The sequence below is a fragment of the Orbicella franksi genome, chromosome 3 (genome assembly GCF_964199315.1).
Source record: "Orbicella franksi chromosome 3, jaOrbFran1.1, whole genome shotgun sequence".
In the NCBI taxonomy this organism is placed as follows: domain Eukaryota; kingdom Metazoa; phylum Cnidaria; class Anthozoa; order Scleractinia; family Merulinidae; genus Orbicella; species Orbicella franksi.
In genome coordinates, this window is record NC_138147.1 from 12,887,246 (window position 1) to 12,895,982 (window position 8,737).

Below are 8,737 nucleotides of genomic sequence, written 5' to 3' on the forward strand. Positions count from 1 at the left end.
CTCTTTCACGAATTTTTTTTGATTTTATCCTCAATTTCAATTTTTCGCCGCATTTCTTCCTCTTCAAGAAGAATTTCGTAGGTAAGACGTCTCACCATCCTCCAAGTCTTGAAGGTGAAATCGACCTAAAAATGCGTAATCCCTCCGATTGCTGCTGTATGGATGAGAAATTGCGCGAGGCTCGGCATCGTGGTATATTACACGCAAATATTCAAAGCATATTTCTTAATCAAACATTTTTTTTAATCCTCTTGGCCGTGTATCGCGAGCAAGTTCTGGCTCGACAATCGCGGGCTCAGGCGCGGGCTCCGGCGTTTTGAATTTGTCGAACGCGGGCTTGGCCATTGCCATGAGCTCTTTACGTTTGTAATAAATCCCTAGCAGTGAAACGCCTATGCCGCCAATACCAATCCATTGGCTGGTGCTGAGGCCAAAAAGGCCGCCGCTATTTGAGCTTTCCTCTTTTGTATCCGGGGCTGGCTTAGGGGCCGCTGTGGCGGCTTTCGCTTGCTTTTCTGCGTGATAAGCCTCAGACGCTTTTTTCTGTTCTTCCCGGGCCAGACGCGTTCTTTCGGCAACCATATTTCCAGCAGCCACACGCTTGGGGTTTTTTTACGCGCTGCGTGGTTGCAGACGGAGTTGTCGCTTGCTGTGTGACATCGGCGGCAGGCGCTGCCTTGGTCTCTACCTGAGGCGCAGTGACGGCGGCAGGCGCGCTCTCGGATTGTTCGGTTGACATTGAAGCGAACCGTATTATAAGCAAATGAAAAAAGTCTAATTGTTGACAAATTGTCAGCAAGACCTCAGCATTTGTTGATGAATGGTGACCATTTATTCTGCAGTTGCTGAGCCGGTTAATTCATCAGCGCCCTCAAGCGGATAGCCGTGTTCATGACGAGAAGGGTGAGCTGACGCCTACACTGTCTGCAAAAACAAACACCAATATCTCAACAACTCAATATCTAAAGACTCCAAAAGATGATACACTTTTTTCTCGTATTTACGCTGCTTTGACCGAAATGTTTCCAACTTTTTTTGTACATCAGACTTTATTCTCAAAATCAGTTCTTTTTTATGCTCTTCTTTTATCCCACTGCCAGATCGGATAATTTGGAAGAATTTTTCAAAAAACTCTTTTTCTTTTTCGTAAATTTGCTTTGATTTATTCACTTCTTCAAAGTCTTCTTGAAGTTCTTTCCATTTTTTTTCTGCCTCGATACTTGCAGGGCTTTTCCACGGATGGTTCTCCATGATGTTATACATCAAAAGCAGCCACTCTCCAACTGGCCGCACTGTTGATGATTGGTGACGAGTTATTCTGTTGCTGCTGTGCCGGGTACTTCATCAATGTCCTCAAGCGGATAGCCGTTTTCATCACGAGAAGGGTGGCTATGCTCCGGCAACTGTGGACTGAAATCAACATGTTTCGTGGTGATGAACACCGCGTTGGCCGCAGCAAGAAACCGGCCGCACTTCAAAGCAAGGTTGCCGGCCAGATTGGAGAGTTCTTTGTTCAAGATGTAGTCGTTTCTGAGCTCTTTTTGGTAAGCATCGATGTCTTTGATTTTGACAGTCATTCCGACCAATTTGGTTGCAAGAAAAATAAAGCTGTCGATCAGGCTTTCTGTTGTCTTCGAGCCCACGTATGTCTCGTAGAGTTTGGTGTATTTCTCGACCTCTTTGTCGCTCAGGCGCTTCACCTGCTCGTGGGTCAGCTGCACTCCGATGGCCTCTTTGGCTTTGCCTGTGGACACGAGCACGGCCAGCTGCTCGCGAAGAGCAGGAATGTCGGGGGCGGTTGGAAAAAGGCCCCCTGCGGGACCACCACTCGACGGCTCGGGCTCGGTTTGAAGAAGGTTCATAACTTCTGCTAACGCGGCGTCTTCTGCAGCCATTGCGAAAGGCTATATACAGCTTACATTTTTTTATTCAAATAACTTTTTCCCGTATGGGTGGCGTAGAGAGAACACAAGATAAGAGAACTTTCGCTCTTTCAGCTTTGAAAGCAGACCTTTGTACTCATCCCGGGAGAGCTCGCCGGCGTAATCGTCAAAGATGGCTTTCGTTGTCTTCGCCGAAGGGGTGTAAAAGAGAACGATCGCCGCCACGTTCTCCCGGAAGGAAGATGTTATTCCAGTCAACTTCTGGGTCAGCGCCCACACGCTGATGTCCATATGCCGTGCAGAAAAGGCGAGATTCACCAGCGCGCCTGTGCGCCCTTTCACATCTTTGGAGGCCGCGCAGTCGTCGAGGATTATGAGCGTGTTGGTGCCCACGAAAAGCCATCTCACGAGCTTCAGCCACCTTTCCACGTCGTGCTGCTCGCAGACTATCACATCCATTCTCGGATCGTTTTCGCCAAGCCGGTGGTAGGTCTTGTTGTGCGTGAACGTCGGGCAGATGAGCACGACGTAGTCGAACTTTCCGCGGAACGGGCCGAAGAGCTGGTCCGCCACGAACCTCGATTTGCCTGAATTGGTCGGCCCCACGATGAGAGCATTGAAGGGTATCTTGCTCGGGTCCATGTTCCTATTAATACTCTACATTTACCAGCTGACTGTCCATAATGTTGAGCTGGGAGTCGGAGATGACGAATACGTGGCAGTTCAAGTCGCCTGAGAATGCTGTCCTCTCGATTTCCAGCTGGACGCCGTCTGTACTGTTCACAATGCGCCTGCCGCTTCCGTGCATTTCTTGGTCCGCCATGGTGCGCATATCAATCAGAAGCCCGAAATTATCTCCAGTGTAAAACTTTGTCGCATCCATGTGCTCGGTTTTATTTTTTTCCTTCACGAAGAAGCGTTGGGCCTCTTCCCACATGTCCTTGCCTTCGACGCCGTCGTTGTAAATCATGTTGGGCGAGCCCTTGATCGTGACGCTGACTTTCGTCAGATCCGGGAAGACGTATTTTTCTGAATCTCTGGCTCCATTTGCATACGGCTCTATGAAAAGTAGCAGGATGGCTTTTAGCGACCTTTTTTGCGCGTCGATTTTGATGTTCTTCCTCGTGTCGGAGTTTTTTTCGAAGGCCACCACTTTGGAACGCATCACGTGGTCATAGGCTAACTCTTTTCCGCTGGAGTAAACGCTTTGTGCCTCGTTCGCCAGAGTCTTGCTGCGGATCATTTCGTACTCGAGCTGGATGTTCGTCAGCTTGTATTTCAGCTGGGTTGTATCGGAGCCTTTGACCACATGTTCAGCTCCAGCAAGGGTTACTTCGAATACGAGGTCGTTGTAAAGGGCCTGCGGGTAGAAAACGCCGTGATCGGTTAGGCTCTGATGGTCCAGCCTGATCCGGTACTTGCTTCCGTACACTTCATTTAGTTTTTTTTCAGCTTCGACGTCAGAGGTTTCCTTGTCTCCCGCGCCTGAGCGGATCTTGCATAGCTTCTCACTCTGAATCCCTTCGAGGATCCTGTTGTCTCGTTCTTCTTTCGAAAGGAAAAGGTCCTCAAAGATTTTGTAGATGCCGTAGCCAACCGTGTCTTGCATGGTAGTGCCTCCAAACTTTACGTGAAGCCTGTCAACGAGCGCTCGCGTGACGTTCTGGACAAGGAAGTTGTTTGCGTGCCCTCCAGAAAGGTCGACGTTAAAGACAAGCGCTAGCGAGCCCGGCACCAGAACGTCGTTCACGTTCAGCTTGGGCACGTAAACATACAGAGTATCGCCGGGGTTGGCTTCAGTGCGGGAAAAGGTGATCCGCTTGACCGCGCGCTCGGCCTTCATGGCATGTAATGTTTTTTTGTTGTACGTTGCGCGAAGGTTCTCCGGCACCTCTGACATTTTGTATAAAACACCAGCGATTATTTCTAATTTGAAAAATAATTGGCTTGAAATATATCGCTATGGCGGAAGGCGACAGCCCATTTGCTTTCAAAGACCCGGTCACTGATAACCGGATTGAACACGACTCTGATGAAGGCAAACAAGAGGTTGACACAACCCGTCCTTTTCAGCCAGGCGCGGCGTCCACTCCCTACCAACCTGGCGACCCCTACCACGGGGGCGAACGAACGGAAATGAGTACTTTTCCTCACGAGCAGTCCGGCATGCCTGACACTTCTTTTCAGGAAGAGGAAATCCCTTTGATCGGTGGTTTCGTACATGACGATGACAAACCGGCCATTCTTGAAGGGGCAAAAGAAAAAATCAGAAGATGGTTCCCGAAAGTAGACTTCAAAAAATTGGGCCCAATTGGTTTCAGCAAAAAAGGTAATGAATCTGATATCGTTTCATTTGGCCCCCGGGGGGGTGAGTCAAAAATTTTCAAGATTGGCGACCAAGGGTTACAAAAAACTTTCACAGACGCAAAAAAAGCAGCTCTGGGGCCAAGAGCTGAAGACATCATTGATGAAGACGGCGACACCATCAGAGAACAACGCAAAAGATTAAGAGAGGCAGAGATCCAACTACAACAGGCGGAAACACTCTCTTCGCAAAGAGAAGAAGAAAAGAAAGAATTGGAAGTTCTGAGCCGTAAAATCGAGCAAACCGACGCTAAGATTGATGGCATTCACGACGAACATGGTTCGAACCTTGAAAGTGAAGCAGAGCTGCGTAGGCTCAAAGAACTGAAAAAGACCTATCAAACCGATCTTGAAAACAAGAAAAAAGAATTGGATTCGCTTACGAAAAAAACAAAAAACATAAAAAAAGAACAAGAAAAGGTCTGCAGACTCAGGGCCAGCATCGCGGCAAAAGAAAGTGAAACAAACACCATGGAAGAAAGGCTCTACCAAACAAAACCGTTGGACGACCTGAAAGAGCAAGAAAGCGAGCTGCAGCGCCAAAGCGAGGAAGACCAGGCGATCATCCGAGATGAGAATGCCTCGCCCTCTGAAAAAGAAGCTGCAGAAGGCAGAGTTGCAGAAAGAAACGAGGAGATCGCGCGTTTGCAAACTCAGATTGCGGAAAGGGAAAGGGGGCGGCCTCTCTTGGAAAGGGTCAAGGAGATCTTCAAAAACTATGGCGTGACATTGACCGCCATTCTTCTCGCCGCCGGTACCACAATCGGCGCTGTCATCGGGGTCCTCACCAGAGGTTTGAAAGCCACCGGCAAAGCTTTGGGAAATGGCCTCAAAGATATTGCCGCGAAACTCGGTTCTCTGCTGCCCGGGCTGATTGGCTCGATTGTGAGCTTCCTTTTCAGAGCCGCCGGCCAAGTCGTCGGGTTTCTGGCCCAGTACACCTGGCTGCTCATTCTTGCCGCGGTGGCCTTTTTGTTCGAAGAATATTTTAAGAAGCAGCGTTAACCAGCGGGGCTCTGGGGTGGAACCCCACACTTACCGCCAAGCCATGAACAGCAACGCCGATAATCCAACTACACCAACAATGACAGCCGTTTTGTTAATTTCGTGTTGCGGTGTTTTATCAGGAGCCTCGGGCTCAATTTTTTGCGCCCGTGGCTGCGCTTGTTGAGTTTCGGACGAAGCTGGTTTCCTGTGGGGTGGAACCCCACGCCCCGATTCGGCTGTTGCGGCTTTGTGTATCGGGTTGGACGGGTGGCTGTTGGGAGGGTTTATCTTTGACGGGCCGCCTGCCATGAGTTTTAGCCCAGCTTTTTTTGTGTCTGGATTTACCTCGTTGTTCACCCCCAGTTTCATCCCGGAGACCGCCTGTTTCAGCTTGTTGTTATAACCGATCGTGCTTGCGGTGTTTATTATCATTTGCGCGGGCATGAGCCAGGCCATGGGGGCTACAGCGAGATTGAGCCTGACCTTCGCTTGGTCCACCGCGAGCTGGTACCTTTGCACGCTCGCGGCCAAGTCCGGCTGTCTGATCGCGTCTTCCATCAGCACTAGGAACTCGCTCTGCGCTTCTCTCGCCCGACCGCCCGAACCTAGAATGCTGCTGCGGACGTTGACTTGCGCGCCCAGAACGTAGTAAACGAAAGCCTCAATTGACTGGTTGATTCTCGACAACCCCGCCTGCGTCAAACCGTTCGCGGTGTTGGGTGCAAACCAGTCCGCTTGAGCATCTGAAGCGGCCCCCGGCTCGATGTAATAAATCAAGTCCCCTTTTATCGCTTTCCCGCCTTCATCGCTGAATTTGTTCCATCCCGGGTATTGGTAGTCAGTTTTAGTCGCGCCTGACGTGTACACGTAAACGCTTCCCAGACCGTGGTTTGGCCCGTGCGTGAAGCGGAAATCGCTCGAGGGGGCAATGCCGAACTCGCTGCATATCCTTTTGTACGAGGCGACGTCGTAATGATTATTGTATTGGTTGAAAGGCGGGGTCCGGGCAAAGCGCTCATGCTCTGAATACCTCCAAGCTGGTACAAAATGCGCCTGACCGTGAAATATACGTGGAATTTGTAGAAAGCTCTTATCTGCGGGGGGAGATCCATCCCGCTGTCAAATATTTCGCGAGAAACTCCGCACCCCTGTGTCGCGCAGAAAACCGCGAAGTTGAGCTGTTGCGGCCAATATTTCATGTCAGGCCCTCCCAGCCAGCGTTTTGATTCGACTGCCGACGTGTGCCTGAGTTTGGTTTTTTCAAATATTTCTCGGAATTTTGTCGTGAAATATTGTTCAGGCGTGACGTATATTTGGATTGGGGCGTCGAATATTTTTTTCAAACTTTGCGCTTTGCCGTCGAAAGGTACGGCAGGGACGGGCAAGGAAACTTTTGAACCAAGCGGCGCCAGCTGGTAAGGAAACCCTCCAATGTCCCCCGACCGCTTTTCTTCCAAACCGAGCACCTTTTTCATTTCCTCGCTCCAATATTTTTTGTCTGAGCCGAAGACGCTTTGAAGCGAGCCTGGACCCTCTTTGAAAAAGATTTCTTCCGTTACGTTTTTTCCGTCGGTATTCCCCTGAGCGATGAAACGGGATCTATCGGCCTTGGGGAAATGTGCTGCAAATTCTATCCATGCGTTTGTCTTGGCTATTGCGTCTTTTATCACAATGTTTGGATCTTTCCACACATTTGCCATATTATTTGAACACAATTTTATTTGTTGAATATAAAAATGGTTGTTCTCACTATTGTCACGCAACAGAACGGCCAGACCATCTATTTCGAAGATCCGATCCCAGAAGCAAGCTATGCCAGACTTTTGAGTTGTTCTTTTTTCAATTCGTGGCATAATATGAGTCGTGTTGGCAGAATATTTTTTAAAGAAACAAATGACGTGATTGCATCATTACCTCAAGGGCATTACAATGTGGAAAGCATCGCAAAAGAACTGAAATCTAGTTTTGAATATTATAAGAAGACAGAAAAATTGGCTATAGAAACGAATAACCCCAATTCTGTTCTTAAAATTACAAACCTGGATACATCATTAACACCGAAAAAAATTTCGGTTGATTATGGTTTGGCCAATTTTCTTGGAATCGGGAGAGATATGAGGAAAGAAGAATATATCAAAAAGCTTAACAGCCCGAGTTGCTACTTTATCCACTGCGATCTCATCGACTCGACAAAGAACTTTTTGAATGGAAAGAAGTCAGACCTTCTTGCCAAGGTTGACGTCAGAGGAAAGCCTTATGAAAAAGTCAGCTATAACATGGACTCATCGCAAAATGCTTTCCGTGACGCTTCAACAGACAAGTTCATAAACAGCATCACCATTAAAGTCAAAGATGAAAATGGTGAACTCTTTGATTTCAGAGGCCTGCCGCTTCTTTTTGAATTAGAATTAAATTAAATTTCAATATATACACAATGTCTTCGGCAAATCTGTTGCATCCAAGCGCGCCGCCTGCCGAAAATGAAAGAAGAATCTATCCAAACCTTCCCGAAACGACAAATGCCGAGAATTTCCGGCTAACCCAGATAAGTAGAATTGAAAAAAAAATATCTGCTGAGGTCGAGCATTACAGGCTTGTGTTGAAAAAATACAAAAAAGCCCGGAAAGCGCTTCACTATTCCCTGGTTGGCCTTGGCGCCTTCACCGCAGTTCTTTCTTCTGGAGCTATTGCAACATCACTCACTGGTGTTGGAATTGTTGTCGGCGCGCCTGTTGCCGGGATAGCCGCTTTATCTGGCGCAGTTTCCACTGGCCTGTCCGTTGTCAACAAGAAGCTTGAACGCAAAGTCAATAAGCACTCGAGAATCCATTCTCTGGCTATCGGGAAACATGACTCGATTAACCTCGCCGTCTCACAGGCTCTTAATGATAATCGGGTTTCTGACACGGGGTTTCAACTGATCACACGTGAAATGCAGAAATATCGCCAGCTTAAAGAGACTTTACGCTCGAATTTCTCGCGAATACAGACAAGTCCAATCCAGCCAGATATCGAAAAAATAATAAACCAGGCTCGGGACCAGGTCCGGGAAGAATATAGAAAAAAACTTGCGGATTAAACACCAGATTTGAACTAAATTTTGAGCGAAAAAACACAAAACTCTCTCTTAGTCTTATCAAAAACAGGTGATTGTGGTGTTTGTCATGCCACAAAAATAGCCTTGAACTTTCGAGAATGTTACTCACTTTACGCAGTCAAGTGCGAAATAGGGAAAACCCCCCGAACAGCTGTTTCTTTTTATCGCTCTAGTGAAATCTCTTTGTTCTACCACGTTTCGTGCTCAATTTTTCCTCGAAAAAAGGTGAAAAGTGCTATTTTTTTGACCTGGCCGAGAAGAAATACCGTATTCTAACAAACTATAAACAAAAAATTGAAATCTGCCTGTAAAATTCCTCTTGGCTTCAACATTCCTGATGGCTTTGAAAATTCCTGATGGCTTCAACTGAAGCCAAGAGGAATGCAACCAGTTTTAACTGAAGCCA

At 47.8% G+C, this 8,737-nt stretch overlaps 1 protein-coding gene across 1 annotated transcript; it reads right to left on the bottom strand.

Moving 5' to 3' along the window:
* Positions 1 to 2,532: 2,532 nt before the first annotated feature.
* Positions 2,533 to 3,784, bottom strand: LOC145482319 (uncharacterized). The gene has a single exon (XM_081460974.1). The coding sequence runs from the start codon at positions 3,781 to 3,783 to the stop codon at positions 2,533 to 2,535; it is 1,251 nt and encodes a 416-aa protein (XP_081317100.1). The 5' UTR covers position 3,784.
* Positions 3,785 to 8,737: the final 4,953 nt, after the last annotated feature.